The sequence below is a fragment of the Prosopis cineraria genome, unplaced genomic scaffold, assembly GCF_029017545.1.
Source record: "Prosopis cineraria cultivar Desert tree isolate PC_DT_omini unplaced genomic scaffold, ASM2901754v1 PC10, whole genome shotgun sequence".
Lineage (NCBI taxonomy): Eukaryota > Viridiplantae > Streptophyta > Magnoliopsida > Fabales > Fabaceae > Prosopis > Prosopis cineraria.
The window spans coordinates 21468139-21491241 of NW_026555341.1; the positions used below are offsets into that span (position 1 = coordinate 21468139).

Consider the following 23103-nt stretch of genomic DNA (forward strand, 5'->3'; position numbering starts at 1 on the left):
CCCGAGAATGGGGACTCTAAAAATAGCACTGGCTTGGGTTTTCCCACCATTGTTAGATCCTTAACTTCATCATAGTCACTCACTTTGGTTTTTCTATTCTTCAATATTGTTTCAGCAAATTATCGTTTTCCCAATTTGCCTGCTTGTGTTGTACATGATTATTTCACGTAAATGATTATCAGCATTTCGATCGATAAACTGGCAACATTAATTTCACTGATAACACATCAGAGAAGAAATTAAAGGTATGGCGTCGACGAATAATAATCAACCTCCAAAGAAGACTGCTTTACGTAATTCAGGAGGATCGTCAAATCAAGGATCGTCACGAAGCTCGACTGGCCAAACTGTCAAGTTTGCGAGACGAACATCGAGTGGAAGATATGTGAATTTATCGAAGGAAGACATCGACATGTCGGCCGACTCGTCGTCCGGCGATTACATGAACTACACAGTCCATATTCCGCCGACGCCGGATAATCAACCGATGGACACATCAGTGGCCATGAAAGCCGAAGAACAATACGTTTCGAATTCTTTATTTACAGGCGGATTCAACAGCGTGACGCGAGCTCATTTGATGGACAAAGTCATTGATTCTGAAGTTAGTCATCCTCAAATGGCTGGAGCTAAAGGGTCTGCTTGCGCCGTTCCTTCTTGTGATGGCAAAATCATGAAGGATGAGAGAGGGAATGACGTGATTCCATGTGAGTGCAGGTATGTATATATAGATAAAAACAACTTAAAATTTGAGTAAATTATAGTTTCTAATCTCTTAAAAAAATTCTTCATCGAGTGATTTAAATTATAGACACTACAGATATATATTACAAACATCTGTCTGATACAGAGACAAACAAGAGAAAGTATAGGCACTTATTTAATATAGTTCTTGAGTAATTTTTAACTTCTAAAATTTTTCTGTGCCAAAAGAAATTAAACGAAAAACTATCCAGAGTTGAAAAGCATCTACATTCTAGAGGAATGAATTCAAAAGTTAATCGTATCTTTTAGAGTAAAAATAATTTAGTAAAAAATTAGTTTTTTTTTATTTGATACTGCAAATTGTAAGTCTCATAATCTAGTCTTTTGTAACATTTTTTTTATTCAAACAAATAGAGATCTCATTTCTATTGCACACAATGGAGATATTTAATATTTAATAATATATTATTATTTAGTTATTATTTTTACTATTATTGTTCTTGTTTTAAACTAAGAGCATAAAAGGCGTTTCATATCCATAAAACTGCTTATTTTATTTATTTTTCAATTCCGTTATATAATTTTAATGGGTATAGTGGCAAATTGGAGTGTGCCTCCAATGAAAATGTTGATGAACAAAATTGATTGAGGGATTAACATTTTGGATGATCGAATTTCGAAGGATTTTATATTTCAAGATAAAAGCACTAATTTACTTGAAATTAAAAATTATTAATTTTGATATGAATTGCCTGAACTAATAATGAATATATCAATGCATGGCGCATTTAGATTCAAGATTTGCAGGGACTGCTTTCTAGATGCCCAAAAAGAGACAGGACTATGCCCTGGGTGTAGAGAGCCATACAAAATAGGGGAATACGAAGATGACTCGCCAAATTATTCAAGTGGAGCATTACAATCTTTGCCAGCACCAAACGGGTCAGAAAGGGATCCGAATAGTATGTCAGTAATGAAAAGGAATCACAATGGAGAATTCGACCACAACAGGTGGTTGTTCGAGACCAAGGGAACGTACGGCGTTGGCAATGCTTATTGGCCACAAGATGACATGTACGCCGACGACGGTGACGGTCACGGTGGCGGACTCATGGATTTAGCAGAAAAGCCTTGGAAACCCCTAAGTCGGAAAACGCCCATTGCAAATTCCATCATCAGTCCTTACAGGTGCTTAATTATTCAATTCTAATTAATTTTATCATCTTTTGAGATGGAATGGATTTTAATCTTGTATTGAGAAATTTTCTTGGAAAGGAGTAAAATAGAGTATATTAAAAAAATTAAAATTAAAATAGATTGATCAAAATGTAAATACAAGAGGGCATGCAGGTGTGCACGCCCCTGTAGTACAAACTTTCCTTTAAAAAACAAAAATTACCCCCTCGCTTTCTTGTAATGTTTCACTTATGGCCCTGCATGTGTCAATTTCTTGATGTGTCCCATTTAGAGAAGAGATTAGTCAATCATAATTCATATGAAAAAAGTGTAATTTAATTTGAAATTATAAATTATGATTTATGAGATTTGTTGAAGTTGTGATTTCCCATATTTGCAATACGTGGTATTAGGCTTTATTATATTTATCATAAGTAAAAAAGTGATTTAATTCATTTTTTATTCTTATTTTGTTATTTCATTATATTTCTATCTTTTCTGGCAATTAAACAGTCGTACGTAATTGAATAAAATTCAATAACTTTCAAACAAAATCTCGAATTCGAATGTCATGAATGAGAAATATGCATGTGGGGATGTTGAAATTATTATTATTTATTAGTTACATATTGTGAGATCAAATTGATAACTGGAATTTATAGAGAAGCTAGTTAAAAACCACTCCATTTGGTTATTACATGATCAAAATATTTAAGATAAATGGATATAAATTTTGCAAATTTACTTGGTAATGATTGATGATTCAGGTTGATCATTGCGATTCGGTTTGTTGTATTGGGCTTCTTTTTGCATTGGAGAATAATGCATCCAAATGAAGATGCAATATGGTTGTGGCTAATGTCTGTAATTTGTGAGATATGGTTTGCCTTCTCATGGTTGCTTGACCAAATCCCAAAGCTCATGCCATGTAATCGATCCACTGACCTTCAAGCTCTTCATGACAAATTCGACACGCCGTCGCCGTCGAATCCCACCGGACGTTCGGATCTTCCCGGCTGTGACGTTTACGTGTCCACTGCCGATCCTGAGAAAGAACCAGTTTTAGTCACTGCCAATACAATCCTTTCCATTCTAGCAGTTGATTACCCCGTGGAGAAACTTTGCTGTTATATTTCTGATGATGGAGGTGCTTTGCTTACCTTTGAAGCCATGGCTGAAGCTGCAAGTTTTGCAGATTTATGGGTTCCTTTTTGTCGAAAGCACGATATCGAGCCGCGAAATCCAGAGACATACTTTAGCTTGAAAATTGATCCAACCAAGAACAAAAGTAGATTAGATTTTGTCAAGGATAGGAGGAGGGTTAAGAGAGAGTATGATGAATTCAAGGTTCGCATAAATGGTCTCTCAGATTCTATCAGAAGAAGATCTGATGCTTTCAATGCCAGAGAAGAAATGAAGATGATTAAGCACATGAAGGAAACTGGGGCTGACCCTTCAGAACCTGTGAAAGTTGTGAAGGCTACATGGATGGCTGATGGGACCCATTGGCCCGGAACTTGGGCTGCTCCTTCAAGTCAACACGCCAAAGGTGACCACACAGGGATTCTACAGGTATATGGTTGTTTCACTCATAGATATTTGATCTCTTAAATTTAATTTTTATAGATTTAGTTTCATTAGTTTATCGTGATTATCAATTCTTTAGGTATATGGTTATAATTATTGTGAGGGTTAAATCAAATTGATTCCTAAATTATGGGTTCAGGAGCTTCTAGCACTCTAAATTTTTTTAGTACAATATTTCTTTTTAACTTTTAATAATGGTGTAAATCTGACCCCTATCATTAACAATAGTTAACTTTCACCATTAGTTGACTGAAAAATCATAGAAAAATATCTCAAAAATTTCATAAAAGGACAAAAAAATTATAGCAAAGGCTCCAAAAAATACAAACATTGACCCCAAAAAATTACAAAAAAAAAGGCCAATAAAATTTTATTAGTCCTTTTTTTTTTGTAATTTTTTATGTCCTTTTTTATCATTTTCTAATTAACTAAATATCAAATTGTTAACGGCAAAGGTCAGATTATATTTTCTTGAAACATTGAAGGAGAACACTATACCAAAAATGAATTTAGGGTCCTGATATTCCTAAACTTATAGTTTAGAGACAATTTGCTATTTTACCCTTATTTTATTATACTCCCTTCGTCCCAAATTGTAAGATACTTTTAGATAAAATCTCACATACCAATAAACCTCATTATTTAAACTTAACAACCTTATCTTTTTAAAATAAAAAATATAAACTTTTAAAAATACTCATCATTTAAATATATTGAAAAGAGAAGAGATAAAAATTAATTATAACAAGAGAAAAGGTGATATTGAAATTGATGCATTTAATGAAATCTTAATCCACTCAGAGTTTTTTATATTTTGAATGGAAAAATTCTCTCAAAAGTGCCCTATAATTTGAAACAGAGGGAGTATAACTTATAACTAAATGTGTAAGGAATTAACATGCTTAGACTTGCAGGTTGTCCTATTTATAACATTAGTCACTATTTTTTAATACACACAAAAGAACGATGAGGTGATCCTAACAATGTTAAATATGTTGTCCTATGATATGATAAGGATGTTAAACTTTGTGCTGAAATGGAATTATGATTCGTTAGATTGAAACATGAAGCATGAAATGGACAACGTGGTTAATATGCTTAATTATAACTCCATTTTAGCATATATTAATGGTGTTAGTCATAGGTCAATACATTTATCATATCGTTAGTGTCATCTCACTGTCTTTTTGATCATACTAAAAAAAATAAAGGAACTAACATTATATACTAAATAAACTAGAGGGATCTAGAGTAGCGAGAAAAATACTATAGGAACTTAAACAAAAATACAGTAAAACTATAAGGACCAATATTTAAGTTATCCCTAATTTTAATATATAATAACTTGTAACTAAATGTGTAAGAAATTAATATGCTTAGACCTACAGGTGATGTTGAAACCACCAAGTCCTGATCCATTGATGGGAAGTAGAGACGACAAGATTATAGATTTCTCAGAAGTGGAAACAAGGTTACCAATGTTTGTGTACATGTCAAGAGAGAAGCGACCAGGTTATGATCACAACAAAAAAGCTGGAGCCATGAATGCCTTGGTTCGATCATCAGCAATTCTATCAAACGGACCATTTATTCTTAACTTGGACTGTGATCATTACTTCAACAATTGCAAAGCCATACGAGAAGGAATGTGTTTCATGATGGATAGAGGTGGTGAGGATATTTGTTATATTCAATTCCCACAAAGATTTGAAGGAATTGATCCATCTGACCGCTATGCTAATCACAATACGGTGTTCTTTGATGGCAACATGCGAGCTCTTGATGGTGTTCAAGGTCCATTTTATGTCGGAACTGGTTGCATGTTCAGGCGTTTTGCACTGTACGGTTTTGATCCACCAATGGTTGAGAAGATTAATAGTAAATCTCAGAACTCAAATACTAGTAATTATAATAACGCTGCTGAAATGCAACCTTTGAATCCCACTGACTTTGATCCGAACTTGAATGTTAATAACTTACCAAAGCGTTTTGGCAATTCAACCATGCTCGCCGAAAGCATCGCGGTCGCTGAGTACCAAGGCCGCCCTCTTGCAGATCATCCGGCGGTCAAGTATGGCCGCCCTCCTGGTGCTCTTAGGGCTCCTCGTGAGCCACTTGATGCCCTTACTGTTGCCGAAGCTGTCTCAGTAATCTCTTGCTGGTATGTATTTTTGCTAGTCTCTACGTGGACTGTGTCACTATTGTGCCTTTCTTTACTGCCACAGAACACCCAATTTTGTTTTTTCTTTTTTTCTTTAAACACTGATTTCTATACAAAACAAAAGACATTTTGATATTTTAAAATCTCAAAACAGTATAATTTTTTATTTTTTAATAATTTTCTAAAGAAAAATATAAAAATCATACAATTTTATCTTTGAAAATCGTAAAAGAGATATAAAACTCTACCATTTCAAAATTTCCAGATATTATCATGTCTCTTATTTTTATATAAAAGCTAATAATTTAAAAAGAAAAAAAAACACAGTTGATAAGGTGTGGTATTACAAAGAGCATTAGATAAAAAGCACATTAAAAGCACCCATCCCAATGTTTGGGCATAACTCATTTCTTTCATTTTTTTTAATATTTGATATTCATTGAACTATAGGGGTTTCTAATATGCTTTTATTTAACGTCCTTTGCAATACCCCACGCCTTCTCAACTTTGTGCTACTTCTTTCTTTAAATTATATAGAATTCTATATAAAATAAGATATATATATATATATATATTGATATCTTGAAGTCCTAGATTGAAAAAGTTTTGTAATTTTTATGATTTTTCAAATAGAAAAGTGTGTAATTTCAATATTTTTCTGTAAAAAATTAATAAAAAACGCAAAACCCTAATTTTAATATGTTAAAATGCCTCTTATTTTATATAAAAGCTAATAATCCAAAGATAAAAGGTGAAGTTGAAAAGGCGTGGCATTATAAAAAGCAGAAAAACATGTTATAGGCCCTTGGGACAATGTCTTGGCATAACTCATTTCTTTCATTTTTTTTTTTAATATTTGATATTCATTGGACTATAGAGGTCTCTAATAAAAATTTGTTAACTAATATCCTTTGCAATGTTTTGCACCTTTCAAGTTTGCGTTTTTTTTTCTTTTAAATCATTGACTTTTATATAAAATAAGAGACATTTTAATATATTGAAGTCTTGAAATAGAAAAATTTAAAAATGTCAAAATATCTCTTATATAGAAGCTAATGATCTAAAAAAAAAAAAGTAGAAAAGGCAGGTAATTATAAAGGCCATTATAAAAAAATGTTAATTAAATAACATAAAATGATCAAGAGACTATACATGCGTGTGCATAATGTATAGGTACGAGGACAAGACAGAATGGGGAGACAGAGTGGGATGGATCTATGGCTCCGTGACTGAAGACGTAGTGACTGGCTATCGGATGCACAACCGTGGATGGCGGTCGGTGTATTGCATAACTAAACGAGACGCATTTCGCGGCACGGCTCCGATCAACCTGACAGACCGGTTACACCAAGTGCTACGCTGGGCCACAGGTTCTGTTGAGATTTTCTTCTCTAAAAACAACGCCTTCCTCGCTGGTAAAAAGCTCAAGTTTTTACAACGTCTAGGATACCTCAACGTAGGAATCTACCCATTCACATCCATCTTCCTTCTAGTTTACTGCTTCCTTCCAGCACTCTCACTCTTATCAGGATTCTTCATTGTGAAGAATCTCAGTGTCGCTTTCTTGGTCTACCTTCTTGCCATTACTCTTTGTCTTATCATGCTCGCGATTCTCGAGGTGAGATGGGCTAATGTTGGATTAGAAGAGTGGTGGAGAAATGAACAGTTTTGGGTTATAGCTGGAACTAGTGCTCATTTGGCTGCGGTAGTACAAGGCCTTCTTAAGGTGATTGCAGGGATTGAGATATCTTTCACTTTGACTTCAAAAGCAGCCACTGAAGATAATGATGACATTTATGCAGAATTGTATTTGGTGAAGTGGACTTCATTGATGCTTCCTCCAATTATCATTGGCATGGTCAATATTCTTGCCATTGTGGTTGCCTTCATGAGGACTATTTTTGCAGCCATCCCTCAGTGGAATAAGTTCATTGGAGGAGCTTTCTTTAGCTTGTGGGTTTTGGTTCATCTCTACCCTTTTGCAAAAGGTTTAATGGGAAGGAGAAGGAAGACACCAACCATTGTGTATGTATGGTCAGGTCTTATTGCCATTACACTTTCACTTTTATGGCTTGCTGTTTCACCACCTGCTAGCAGCAACAACACTGGAGGGAATTTCCAATTTCCTTGAATAATATTCCCTCATCCCCATCATGCATATATATTAACATATATTTGTATTATACTTTTACATTTAGCATTTAGGAACAATTTTCAAGCAGGAACAGGGCTGTGTATACTTCAAGGCCATAGCCGTAGGCCTAAAAAAAATTTCACTTATACTTTATATGACTGATCATTATTTTTTCTATCAAGTATTGATATTAATTAAATTTTTTCATTAATAATTTATTTCTTGCTCATATCATATATAACCAGTCAATAAATGTTAATTACATCTATTCTCATTAAAAATTTATTGTATGCCCCATATGTCATTGCACCTATTAGTGTCATTAATTCTGAATAACAATTAATCATTCTTTGATTAGAATGGTAATAACATGCATATATTATATTAAAATATTATCAAATACATATATTGCTTAGAGTGTGTATTATTATTATTGATAATACCACTAATAATTAATATTATTGAAAGAAATTTTTCAAAATTAAAATTGTTTAAATTTAATTTAAGATCAATCATGTTACAAAATAAATTAAATTAAATATTTTTATTATTTATTAAGAGTGAAATGATAGAATTATTTGATTACAAAATTTAAATATATGATTTTGCAACTTAATTAAAAAGCTAGAAAAGTGATTTTAGGATACATAGATAAATGACAATACCTTAACCCCCTTGAATAATTTTACCCTGGACCCAAAATATCTTCACACAGGCCCTGTCTACACACACACACACACACACACACATGTATGTATGCATGTATATGAATATATTGCACCTTGTATTTCTGAATTCCCGCGTCTGATGTTGATTTGTTTTTTTTTTTTGGGCTAAACCTTCTGACATGGATTTGGGTTTCTCTTTCTTCTACAATCTTCATGGTATCTATTATTGTTGAGACTGTATCATGAATAGCATGATATTAAGTCAATTAATTTAAACCTGTGAGATGGGGTGTGAACATTCTCATGCCTAGCATTACGGTGAAGGGATACAGTTTGAGCGGTCCTTCGCAAATAAACAATTTAAAAATAAGATGCTCTCGTTGTTTAAACAAATAGTTAAAAGTTTGAATTTCAACCCTTATGTATGTAGCAATTAGTTGGGAGAGGTCAACCCATTCCTCTCAGTACCTTAGAAAAGATATTCTCTATTGTTGGTGAAACGTACTCCATATACTTTCAAGAAGAAGAAAAAAGATGCAAAATTAAAAATTGTGATGACCAATTTTTGACTATAACCATTGACTTGTTTCAATTATGAGGACGTTTGGTTGTATTTCGGCGAAAGGAAATGATGCAAATTAAAGACCGTCTGATGGACATAATAATGCTGAGTTCAACACTGGAATTAATACTAATAATCATTACTCATGTGAGAGCCATATAACAACCATTGTTACTGTTGAAACGACATTCACTTGTAAGGAAGCAAATCAGATGTTTCCGCATGATGGTACCAAAAGGCAAAGTGACGAGACAAAGCTGGTGCAAGATGAACCTGGTGTACACTTAAAATGTCCTCCTTTCAAGTATCTACTGTAACCCTCTGATAATGTCCACCTGACATCACCCAATTTGTCACAGTTATCACACACAATCAATATCAAATGTCTCTCAAAGCTCTTTTAAATCATCACCAATAATTACATAATAAGGTAAATAAATATCTAAAAATGTATGGGATCCAAATCTCTTCTAAAAACCATTTAAAATCGTTCAAATACACAATATAATGCACGAAAGTCAATGTGCTGCATATTTAGCCCTCAGCATGAAACAAAGCCAAACAATCAATTTTAGGAAAGGGACTGTGTGCCACAGTATGTGATACAGAGTCACAATTTTTCTCTCTATGTCATGTGCCGCTACTCACATGACAAATTCTGCTATCCTGATAGTTCACAAATGTGAACTTTTGAAATAAGTCATTTTCACATATGATATCTAATCAAAGTGATTTAAGTGTCCATACAAAACTTATAAAATACCTTTTCTAATGAGATAAATTTAGACATAATCTAATAGTCCATTCTTAAATTAGACACTCGGGAGCCAAAAGTCACTTTTTGTACCCAAAGTGTTCAAATCTCAAACTTAATCTCATTAGATCATTTTGAACCTAGAACTAAGTCCAAAAGGATCAATTACACCTGATTGAATAGTAACATCATCAAAATCTCACATATATTCACAATTAGCCAATATATCATCCCTTATCACATATAATAGGGCCCATTTTTGACAAATTCATTTTCACAACATTCTTGGTCAAATTCTCCGCACATTTACCACTCTTACATACACACATTCACATACCACACAATCTTAGTGCACAAATTGCATTTCACCACTTTATCTCACACAATAGGCTAAGATTAACTAAAATCATAACACATCATATCAAAACATATATATATATATATATATGTGTGTGTGTGCATCCTATAGCTTAATTCCTTTAATTTTTTACAACAAAACAAATTTATTATACAAGCTCTTTAGTCGCATGGCAGTAGCACTATTATGATGATCCTTAGTCTTTTCCTATGCACTGTTCACTATTAGAACCTGTAAAAAAAAATATAACTATAGGGTGAGATAATAATCTTAGTAATAGAATAACTCATTACTATTAATTAACATGCATAATTGTGAATACATAAAGCTTTTATATAGTTACATAAGTATATCCACATAAACATGTTCTACTTTCACTAGAATCATTTTTACATAAAATCATTTTTTACTAGTATGATCATCTACCATCAGAACCTCCATATCACCTTGATTGAAATCATAGGTTCCATTGGGTCAATCACACATTCATTGCCCTAAGCACACCTCTAGTGGTAGAATGACCCAACCAAAAGGTGTTCTATCCTAATTTCAAACTATGGTTTTCCCCTATCACACATAATTGAGATATTGTTACTCCAATACTGCATCACACAAATGCTCAAGAGCACAAATCTCCAACATCACACCTGTAATATCCCGAAAATTTTAAGACCTAAATTTAATTTTAAAATAAAATATCTATAATTAAATTAAAATTAATAATAATTTGATAGAGATCTAAAATTTGAATTTTACTAAGAAAAATTTTAGTTTTATTTAATTTTTAATTATGAAAAAAATTACTAAAGTTGCCTTGGGCTTTTGTGCTATAATAAAAAAATTTGGGCCCTTTCTTGTAATTTTTCCCATGTGTTTAGATAATTTTTTTTTAAGGGAAAATGAACGTAGAAATAGAAATTAAAAAGGAAGGAAAGAAGTGAAGCAAGAAGCAGAGAGCAAGAAATGAGAGAGTGAGAGGAGAGAGAGAGAGAAGAGAAGAGAAGAGGAAGAGAGGGAGCTAGAGCTCGAATTTGAAAAGTTTTGTGGTGGTTGTGAGCTCGGGCACACATTAGGTAAGCTCCCTTAAATCATCTTCCTTTCCTCTTAGTTTTTTTGAGTTTTTAAAAGAGGTAAATTTTTAGATTTTGATTCCAAAAGCTTTGTTCTTATAAGTTTTAGTTTCTTTGGGTCCTTGGGAGGTTGTTTTGAGTTTTTATATAGTGCTTTAATGTTTTGAGTGGGTACTTGGATGAAAAGGGGAGTTTTAAGGCAAATATTAAACCCTAGGGGATTGGGTTTTTCTCTTTAATGGCTTAAGTCTATTGATTTACTTATAATTATGCTACTTAAATCCAATAAGATTTAAATTAAGCTTTGGTTTTCATTATAAGGGCTAATTATAAAAGTTTGTAACACTAAGTGAAGGTTTTTGGTTGATTAAAAATTGTATGGTTTGAAAATTGGTCTAGTGGTGGCTAATAAATAGTTTTAATGGTTAAATAGTACTGTGTGAATGATTGGTTTAAGATATGAACCATTAGAATGGATTATAGCTCATTGATCCAAGTTGTGTGGTATGAATTATAGTCTTCTTTGATGTTACTTGCCATGATAAGTGATGTGGATTACTTATATATTGTAGGGATTATTGATGGAATTTATTTGGAAGTTAAAGGATGAACCAAGTCTTATTTTTATACAAGGAAGACACTTTTGGTACAAAAGGGTTGAGGTAATAAGGGAATTTATATTTCTTATTGCTTTATTTAGCTATCTTTGAGTAGATAATATTATTTGAATGCATGTTTATAGGGTATTACTTTAATCATAATACATCTATATTTACTATCTATTTAATAATGATGTTATTTGTGAAAATAAGATTATTAGTATGCATTGTGGTCATAAAAAGAGGAGTTGTACTTAGGGAGTGCAACTAGATTTGGTACCTTAGATAGGCTAAGGAACCGTTTAAAGGATGAATTATAAGTATTATACTACTTTAGAATGTTGAATTGATCAATACTTGAGAAAAGTAGAAAAGAGTAGGAGGCGTGATCTTAGTGGGAGTTCACTAATAGGGATATGTGGTCTTGTCATATTCTATGACTCATTGTCAGTACTCAGTATTACTTTTCATATTTTGGGCCCAATATATTAAAGTGGTTAATGGATTGAGTGTTCTAGACCTCTTAGTGGAGGAGGGAATCTTGCATATGAAGTATGAGGTTCAGTGCCTAGGCCAAGGTAGCTCCTATATGGAGAGTAAGCCGGGTTGGCTTTGGGGGCAAATTAACTTTGACTGCTCAGGATGCACGTCAAAGGGGTACAGGCGGTTCGGTGGATTAGATCATACCTTGGTTCATATTTTGTGCCTGTGGAGGAACAGTAGGTATAAGGTTTAGTTACAAGCTAAAGAGTGCTAAGGGACATTCTGTTAGTCAGGAAAGGCTATATCAGCCTATCTTATGCATTTAGGCATTTTACTTAGTTAATTATATATTATTTGAATCTATTATTTATTTACTTGACTATGGCTTTTCTTGTAATGAGGAATATTAATTTCTCTGTCATTAAGATTGTGGTTGTCTCATGCCTTTATTTACAATATTTACAGGTCCAGGCAAAGGATCTAATGGTGGACGGGGAAAAGAGGTAAGCTAAGGGTTTGCTTATAATTTGTAAAGAATTGCAATCCCTTTCTTTTAAGCAAGTACATTGTAATGTATTCATGTCAGGGTGCTAGTAAGATGTGATTATATATGTGCGTGTGAATATGTGTGGATTGTATGCCTTTATATGAATTTTTGTCTACTTATAGACTTGTAACTATGAAACTTAGTTATGTTCTATGGTATTGATGGATTCATTTGATAGATCAAGTTTTCACTATAAGCAAATGTTTACTTTGATATGTACATGAATATATGTGATTTTATAAGCCAATACAAAGTGGTTGCATTGTAAATTGTGTGCTGTGGGCAAACATACACCTTGGATAATGAGAGTAGGTGCATGGGCCCTACAGGGATCTATAAGCCAAGTAAAAATATTTAGCATGTACATTTATGTGTTTGTATGGTGTTTGAAATGATATTTGACCACTCTTGTGTGATTTATGAATTTTGAGGGCTTAAGATCTATTTTGAAAATGACATCTAAGTGGTGAAATTTTGATATAAGAGATATTTTCATCATTTAAAGGTTCTATCAGGTACTCCTAATCCTATTTGACATGTCCAAAATTTTCTATAGGTTTGTGACCATTAAGATGAGATTTGAATAATTTTAAAAATAATTTTTACCAAAAAACTATACTTTGGCATCTGAGTGTCTAAATTTCAATCTAATTATTGGATTTTCTTGAAATTTAGATTATAAGAAAAAAATATTATAATATTTGTATGGCTTTTGGAATCACCTTGATCGAATATCAAATGGAGAAACAATGCGCTTTGGAAATTGGTCCAAAGGTGCTGTCATAACAACAACAATTATTGAGGTTGGGATGCGCATGATTTTTGATTCGATTGTTGAATCTTTTTAAAATTTAATACACTTGTAGTACTCTTTGAATTTGATGTGTGAATTCTAGAATCGCTCTGATCAAAATTCAGATGATGAAATGGTGCACTCTAGAGGGTTAGTTTGAATATGCTGTCATGATAGCAAAAATGTCAAACTTGTAACATGTCCAAATTTTAATCCATCTATTGGATCTTTGTGAAATTTAAAACACTACTAGTACTCATTAAAAGTGACATGTGAGCTTTAAAATTACTTTAATCAAAGGTCAAATGATGAATCATCACCTCTTGGAAGTTTGCCTCGAAGGGCTGTCATGACAGCAAAATTAGTGCTGTCATGATAGCAATTAATTATCCCTGTTTGCCTAATTTGCTTTCATGCACTATATAGTAGTCCTTTAAAATTTTCTAAGAGGTTTTAAATATTTTTTTTCTATTGTATAGATTGTTTAGCAATTTAAATGATTTATTTCCTATGTTAGTTTTAAGATCAACCTCTTAACCATACTTAGATTATTTAGTTATGGTGTGTTTCTTGTTAACACTTTGGGCAAGTGTCACAGCACCCATATTTGAAAGTCCACTTAAAGGAAGTGAATTGGGCTTTATAAAAATTTAGCTAATAACAAAAAAATTAAATGAGTTTAGGACAATATTACCAAACATAAAAGAAAGGAAGAGAAGCTTGCACAAGTATTTATCTTAGTTTAGCTTCAACCACTTGAGCCTGCGCCTAGTCTGGATTCTTGGTAGTGTCAGTATAATTCCAAACTTATACTAAAGTTTGAATCACTCCCTCTTATAAAAGTAATGATATATCCCACTTAAACTTCCAAAGTTTAAGATACTCTGTTCTAATAAGGAAAAATAGAGATGAATATAGTAAGTTCAAGAATGAACTACTACTATTAAATACTCTTTCTTAGTATTGATATATAATCAATGAAGCCCACTTGTAATGAATATAAACTCATAAAGTTGGTAAACAATAAATATGAATAGCTAGAATTTGTTTATATGCATTCACTACTTTCACCATCTTCATAAATGCTTATATTTATAGTTAGGCTTCATAAATGATATGTTACACTCATGAATATAGTCATTAGAGTTACTGTATTCTTTCTTCTGAGTTTTCTGAGCATTCTTTGAAATGAGGCAATGTAACAGTGCTCTACAGTGGAGCTTTCTCTCACATGACAAGTAAGGAAAGTAAAGGCTCTTTGCATTAAATGTTTTTGACAAGGTAGGTGAGAGGGTCTTTTAGAATAACAATACTATTTAAGAATAAGGAATTTATGAATAAGATCAAAGTAAGATCAATTTATCCCAATAATGTTTTTAGAAAGATTATGTAATTCACATAAGCCTTAGAAGATGAAAAGAAAAGGAATTGAGAGAGTTTCAAATAATCTCTATTTTTAACAAGAGAAATAGAGTGAGTAACTTTAGGATTATTTTGAAATAAGTGGATATATTTAAAAATAGTGAAGAATGTAGAGCCATATGTTTTGATGATTACAAAACTAAGAGAAGATGTGTTTGTTAGTTGTGCTAATATCAAGATTTATTGAAGTGACAAAACTTTCAAGAACATAAAGAATTAAGAGAAGAAGAAGTTCTATAGGTTTAATCATTTATTTTTCTTAGATTCAATATAAAAATTGAGAGTTTAATCACATGTCATTGATTTAATGTGAATGTATAATTTTAAAATTAACTTTAGGCTTATAAGTCCTTTGATCTTAAATGTCATACATTTACAATGAACTTGTGTTTAATTGTCCATTTCAATCTTGATCCATACTTAAAATGATCATTGTTGTGCATATTAGGACTTGTCTTAATCAATTCAAGCTTGAAGGAAAAGTGAGTCATGCTTGAATTAGACCGTAAAAGTTAAGTTTTACACTATATGACATTTCAAGCTTAAATCAGAATTGATCCACACTTAATTTGTCACATTGGGCACACTGCATAACATTTCAAGCCTAAATAAAAAAAATGATCAATACTTGATTTGTCACATTTGCATGTGAGATGCCTTGGTGAAGCCTTTGTGCTCTAATTCATGCTTGAATACTGATTACTCATATGCTTGATTTGTCACATAATATCAAATTGCATTTAGAAGAAGTGATGATTCATGCTTGGAAGGAAAATTTCCACACTTTATTCGTCACATGATCACTTGATCCTAAATCTGATATAAAAGAGCCTAAAACCAATCAAGCTAATTCAAGCTTGATTTTTAATATACTGATAGAAAATTAGTCGCTTATCCTTAAAATTACACTAAAGCTAACCCTAATGCAATATAGGGCCAACCCTAGGTCATCTCCCAAGGAATGGTTTTAAATCTAATTGAAAGTTATCTAGTAAAATAAATCAACTAAAGTTTGTAGGAATTTAGTTACCTAGCTAATTATCTAAACTAATTACCTAATGTGCAAGTAATTAAAATGCTAGTGAAAGTGAGTGAAATGAACTTCCCTTTTCACAATAATGAAACCCTAGAGATTAGTTGATTTTGGACTCATTATCTTCTCATGATTAGGCTAAGTTTAGCTTCCCTTTCCTCTTGACTAAAGCTGTCATGACTTAAGAAAATTATCCTAAGCCAATTAACCTAATTAGTTAACCTCCCTAGGTCTTAGATTAAAGTCCCTAGTTCAATTAACTAATTAGTGAAGACATTAGCCAAGTGATTCACTCAAAATCCTCTCTCAACAGCCATGGTCAAACACATAAATTGAGCAACCACAAGATTATGTCAAGCTACTCAACAACACAAGCATTAACACCACAAGATTATGCAATATTAACACAAGAAATTCACTAATTGAAAAACACAAGATTATGTGCCAAACAAAGAGTGGCAAAATTCAGTCATGGCTATCCAAGGAAGAAATTAAATGAAACAATCCTCTCTCTTTACATCAACATCAAATTCAAATTAAAATTCATAACCTAAGATGATTAAACCCTAGATTAAGGAATCTAACCATCTAGTAAAAAGAGAAGAGGATAGGAAACAAAAGAACTTAGCCAATTTGAAGCTCAAGACTCATCCTCCATCTTCATCTCTCTAGGATTCCACAAAGAAACTTAACCAATCTTCATCTTCAAGAACCTTAGTGATTGCTTGTGAAGGCCAAACTCCATAGCTCTTGAATGATGGAAATGAGCTTCAATCCTTGTGAAAATGGAAGGGATGGAACGAAAATGAAGAGAGGAGAAGAATGGCATGAGTTTTGTGGAGGTTTGGTGGCTGAAAATGGAGGTTAGGGTGCTGGAAAATGAAGAACAAAAGAGAGAAAATGAAGAACACTATGAACAAGAGAGAGAGAATGTGGAAGATGAATGAGATATGTGTTGGATCCCATTTGGGGCTTAAAATGGCGTGCTCCTTGGTGTCTCCCATCAGCTGAAGCTTAATTAAAATAAGAAAAAAGAAATTAAAATGTAAATGGGAGCCTTGTCACACTTGCAAGGTGGCAACTTCCTATTGTTTTGTAGATAATTCCAATGTGTGCCTAATTTCCCATGTGCCATCCACATCATTTTAGCTGATCTAATCCCTCAAAATAATCATAATTCACATGCAAACCATCAGCCATTGACCTCAAGGAGTGTTGACCTCAATTGCCCAATTGATGCACAAGTTATATGCCACCTATGTCACATAAATCACATAATTCAATTAAATAGCATATGATATAATAAAATCTAATTCATGTCCAGAATTAAATTCATAATTAGAAGGGAGAATTTATTAAATTAACCAAGTTTCAGGCTGCACAAAATTATATAAAAATTTCCACACAAAGGCAAACCAAAAACTAGGACAAACTAAGACACTTAAGAAAGTGTTGACTTTTTTATTTAATTACTCCCAAACTAAAATAAATTTTAAAAATATAATTTCACCATTCATCAACTGGACATAAAATGCACTTTGTCAATTTTTCTTGTACATTTTCTCAAAAGTTCATTTTTTGGACCAAAATGCCCCTAGTGCACTGAACCTAGAAACTTAGGCAAAGTTCCAAATCTAATGCAATGTGTGCACTTGAAGGTGATAAATCATTAATAAAATGGTCTTTATTGACAAATAAAAGTGGGTAACAAATGTGTTCTATCATATACTCAAGCATGATTTATCACCTGAAGAAACTAAGTGTTTCTATCATATAATCCATGCTTGAATGCACTATGGTTTTGTGCATGATTTGTCACATGGTTGAAGAGTAAGAATTTCATTTGACAATCTACACTTGAAAGGCTTGAGGACTCAAGCATGATTTGTCATTCAGAATGGCTTAGGCTTTCTGTTAGCCATTTCACGAGTGAAAGGAAGAGAGATCCATGACATGATTTTTCATTTAGAATGGCTTGATCCTTTTACTAGCCATTTAACATATGAGAAGTAGAGAGATCCATGCTAGGTTTGTCACATAGAATGGTCTGAACTTTACACCTTACAAATCATGTGTGAATCATCCTGTGTCCACACTTAAATTGTCATATAAGCAAGATTGGAAATAATGCTCCATTTCACATGTGAATCATCCTAGTTCCACACTTAAAATGTCACCAACAGCTATTTTTACTATTCCAATAGTCTAAACTTTACCAAACTATATATATATGACTCAATTCAAGTTTAGAGTGCAAAATTCATCTATTCAGTAAGCTATTTTAAGTCTAAACATTCTTGAAAACATTCTTTTATGGATCAAAAATCTTGCATTCATTCATATAACAACTCTTTAACAAATTTATGAAAAAACTCTCATTAGTTTTAAACTTTCATTGTATTTCATTTACTCTTTTCAAAGAGTTACTTCTTAAGAGATTTTCTTTACAACTAAGTTAAAATCTTGGAAAGAGATTTTTCAAGTAAGTTATAACAACTTGCTGGTTGTAGCAAGTATTGTTATTGAATCAAGACTAGTCAAGTTTTGTGAGTTGAACTAAGGTTACAAGCACCCATTGAAGCTTTTGATAATAGTTGAAAATCTCAAAGGTGATCTTAAGGATTAGATGTAGGCAAAATTGTTAGGCTGAACTAGGATAACTCTTTTGTGTCAAAGCTTTTCTTCCTTAAATATCTTGTTTTTTACTTCTACTCTCCTTAGTTACATCTACTTAGGCACATAAAACTAGAAAATTTGATTGTCACCCAATTCATCCCCCTCTTAGGTGCCAGCCATATCCAATAAAGAAGATAATATTGAGAGGTAGACTAGGCTTATTTTGAAGTGTGAAATTTATATCGCAAGAGAATTGTGTAAGCGTTGGTCTGAAATTCTTTATTTTCAAATAAGCTATTCATGAATAGACTATTTCTAAATAAGAGACTTTGAAGTGATGCATCGTGAAATAGCTTTGAAGAAATGAACACTATTCTTGAAAAAAGATAGCTATTTCTAAATAAAATATTGTGAAAGACATAATGAGAATAGCTTAAGAAGAAGATAACCACTATTTTAGAACAAGGATAGCTATTCCTAAATAAACTATTTCTAAATAGGCAAGAGAGTTGATACTCAGGAATAAAGAATTCACTAAGGAATAAGCTATTCCAAAATAAGAACCCTAACATAGAAAAGTTACAAAGGCTCTTATATTTTAGATTTTTTATCCTGAGATTAATTGAGATACCTTTCAAACAACACAAAAGGTCCTTAAGGAATTAAGATCAAGTCAAATGCTTAATCTTTAGAGAGAAACACAACATGAATAGAAATTAGAATTGATTAAGTGTTTCTTGGCTATTTGAGAATATGACACATATTTAGGAATAAGGATATCTATATGGGAATAAGATTCGAGAGTCAGAATTTCAAAGCAAAGATAACCAATTCCTTTAAAAGCCATTAATTCTTAATTTTTAAACCTATAAAACACAAACTTCTCTTAGTTTGTAATCGTCAAAGCTAGGGTTTAACATTTCTTGCCCTTTTTGATAATGACAAAACTTAATGCACTTTATTAGTCTTAGAGAGAGTTTGAGTCCCCCTCAAACAGATAATAACCAGAATACACAAAATAAATATAGGATAATGCACTTTGTATTGAATGATAACTTCAAATATAGTAATATAAAGAAAATGTCAGAAGATGAGAGAAAGCAATAACAAAGCTCAATTCAAGTCTCAGGAAAGGTTAAGGGTTGGTTGGTTTAGGTTGGCTAATGACTAGACCATTTCTGATTTTCACAATATCAACTTTGGCAACAAATCTTTTCACCCCATCATCTATGATGATATCAATGGAAGGCATTATAGATGAGACCGAAGGCTAGATAGATTTAGGAAAAGTGGTTGACATTGCCATGGATTTAAAATCACCATCTTTGATAACCTTGGACCTAAACCTTTTGGAGTTCTTCTTCTCTGTAAGATCTACTTTCTTTGTTTTCTTTTCTTCCTAAGTATAATTAGCCATATCAAACTCTAAAGCCAAGAATTTACCAATATCTTTCTCCCCACTTTTGTTATCAACAAAAGGCTTAGGAGTGAGATCCATAATGTTTAAACAAGTGAGAGGGGAGAGTAAGGGGAGCTAAAGGCCCAACTTCCTTTAGTTTTGTTTGAAGCTCTTCCCAAGAAGGCTTTAGATTGAATTAAGAAGATAAATGTACAAGTTTCCTATAAGCAAGAAGAGCAGTTAATGGATTTGGATTCTAAAAAAATTGTGTTTTTGATCCATCAACTCATTGAATAATTGTTGGTAAGGCATTTTAAAGGGATGGATAGGAGTTTTGATTAATACAGGGGCCTTAGGTGTAAAAGTTTCTTGCTCAAATTTAGCTTGTACTTGCTTTTGAAATTTTTGACCTAGAGAGCTTGCTATTGCTTCTTTTATGAGAACATTCTACTCATTAGTTGGCTATTCCACTTCTACATTTATCCCAAAATCTATGTGGCCTTCATATATTTATTAAGATCTTTCTTTCTAGAGTCTTGAGAGAAGGTCTTGATAGTGTGCATAGAAATATGTTTAGGGGTTGGAACTTGAGTGTAGCTTCCTCTAAGCATCTTTTTTGATTTCTTCCTGTGATTCACCCCATTGCTCACTTGTGCCTTAAGTACATCAATCTCAACTCTAAATCCATTTATATGAGTCTTGTACACCTCAATTTGTCTTTCTAGACACATGATCAATACTTCTGAAACAGTTCTGAACCTTTGCTCTAGACAATTTACATTATACATATCCATATTTGGTGGATTGCCATCTTTTTAAATAGGCATGGAAGTACCAAGAATTAAAGGATTATGCATAGAAGCACTTGATATTGAAGTTCTTGGATCAACTCTTCTTCTCTTGTTAGTTGAGGATTGAGCAAGTGATGTGGGAGCAGTGGAAGCAATAAACAAATATGCTTCACCTTGTCCTTCCTTGGTTGCAATCAGCTGCATTTTCTTTAAGATAGTGATTCCTAGAACATCTCCATGAGTAATTCTCATATCATCCTCAGGATACTTGATTTTTTTTTTTATCATCAAGAATCTTGGAAATGAGAGAACCATATGGCAAATATTTTCTAGCTCTTATGTGGTCTTGAGAAACCAAAATCCTCATCTTCTCCATAATGATAGCAACTACATTGATCTTCATTTCTTTAATCATGGTAGTCAAGTAGATAAAATCTTCTTAAGTCAATGCATTAAATCCTATTTGCTTACCTAAAATCATTCTGGTTAGAATATAATGAAGAATCTTGTGAATAAAATGCATGGTAGCTAGTTTGGGTAGGAGGATTAATGGGATCCTAGTTAGGCACTAAAGTCTTATGCATTAAAGGCTTGGTGAAACTAAAGTTAGACAATTTTAGCATAGAGCCATTAGAGGGTAGTACTAATAGCTTGATGAGATACTTCTATGTTATATCAAATTCTTGATTTCTTATCTTGGGCCTAAATAATCTACCATCTTCAAATAACTAAATTGAGCTATAGAAAGCTCTAACAACTTCACAAAAAGGATCTTAAGCTCCATCAACTTCATATATGGCTTCCTAAATTTTCTAACATTTAAACTATTCTCTTCTAACACCTTGAAATCTACAGATCATCTTAGACCCATATTCTTCTCTTCCATCTTAGCATATTGAACTTACACCACTCCCTCATTTAATTTATCACAATTTTATCCATCCCAGTTTGTCTAATTTTCATTATCCATTGCTTCTCTCTTTCTTTTTCTCTTACTCTGAATGCTAGTTTCATTAGGATTAACATTGCTGGAACTCAGGTTTTGAGATATTACATTCTCAGGTCTTCTTTCTAAGGAAGCAGAGCTTATAGATTTAGGAATAGTAGCATAGGAATGAGAATTACCTTGCTTATTCCTTTGAGTTCTTTGTGATTCAAGAACAAACTGAGGAGCTTCTTAAATTTAAACCCTCTTACTCATATCCTTCTACTTTCTTGATTTAGCAAGCCGCTCTACCTTGTTCAAGAACATCCTCATGCTGATTTCTAACATAAACACTAACTCTAACCTCCCTTAATATCCACTTGACATTAGGAGGGGTTAACTTAATTTTTGCACATGACAAATATTTCTACTGTCATATGACAATTTGTAGAAGTAAACTTTTGGTGTGTGCCATTTTCACATATGATGCTCGATTGAAGTGATTCAAATGCCCACATGAAGTTTATTTCACTAGTACAAATTACAGTTTTAACCACAATATTTTTTCCAAAATTACATATTTAACTATCATTATAATTAATTCAGTGGCAAGGCTAGTAATTCCAAGTAAAAATTGTGACCTTATAATAACAGGGCTTTAATAAACTGTTGTTGTTAATGTTTTTAGCTAATTAAAAAGCATTAAATAAAATTTAGAGATAAACTAAAAAATATTAATTATTTTAATGTTTACAATTAATTAATAAAATGTTAAAATTAATATATCTATCACGACAGTCATTATCTAACCTGTCGTTAATTCAATGTAATGTGTCGACAGTCCTAAATTCAACATCGTTAATTAATTGTCTAGTTCATATAATATTAATATTAATAACAAAACTAATAACTAATATTAATATAAATAATGTAAATATAATATATGTAATAAAAAATAGTATAATAAAAAATAAATAATGACAATTTTATTATTAATATTATTTAATGTTGTTGTAAAGAAAATAAAGATAATATCAATAATATTTATACTAATATTAATATAAATAAGATGAATACTAATTAATTTTATTCATATTTGGAATAATATTTATATTAAATAATATTATGTAATTAATAAATAATAGATTATCAATGGGTTTAATGAAAAGCTATTGTGTTATTAAATTTGCCTCTTTTAACTTTCAGTTTGAGAAAAAAATTAATTAATATATTGAAACATATATTATAACAGGTTGAATGACAATTTGTCATTAGTGTTATTAAATTTGTCTCCTTTTCCTTTTAGCTCAAGGAAGAACA

At 32.1% G+C, this 23103-nt stretch overlaps 1 protein-coding gene across 2 annotated transcripts; it reads left to right on the plus strand.

Annotated features, from left to right (window-relative positions):
- Nucleotides 1-203: 203 nt before the first annotated feature.
- Nucleotides 204-7914, plus strand: LOC129284408 (cellulose synthase-like protein D4). Of its 2 annotated transcripts, none has more exons than XM_054919883.1 (5): nt 204-717; nt 1498-1893; nt 2649-3447; nt 4851-5629; nt 6803-7914. In XM_054919883.1, the coding sequence occupies exons 1-5, from the start codon at nt 248-250 to the stop codon at nt 7758-7760; spliced, it is 3402 nt and encodes a 1133-aa protein (XP_054775858.1). In that variant the 5' UTR covers nt 204-247; the 3' UTR covers nt 7761-7914. The 2 variants fall into 2 exon arrangements, with proteins under 2 accessions (XP_054775858.1, XP_054775859.1); XM_054919884.1 differs by having other exon boundaries at nt 1513-1893.
- Nucleotides 7915-23103: the final 15189 nt, after the last annotated feature.

Excerpts from the sequence above, each read along its gene's own strand:
- LOC129284408 (XM_054919883.1), top strand. The coding sequence starts at position 248 with ATGGCGTCGACGAATAATAATCAACCTCCAAAGAAGACTGCTTTACGT. Across the intron at positions 718-1,497 it reads GTGATTCCATGTGAGTGCAG|ATTCAAGATTTGCAGGGACT; the intron begins GTATGTATATAT and ends TGGCGCATTTAG. Across the intron at positions 1,894-2,648 it reads TCCATCATCAGTCCTTACAG|GTTGATCATTGCGATTCGGT; the intron begins GTGCTTAATTAT and ends TTGATGATTCAG.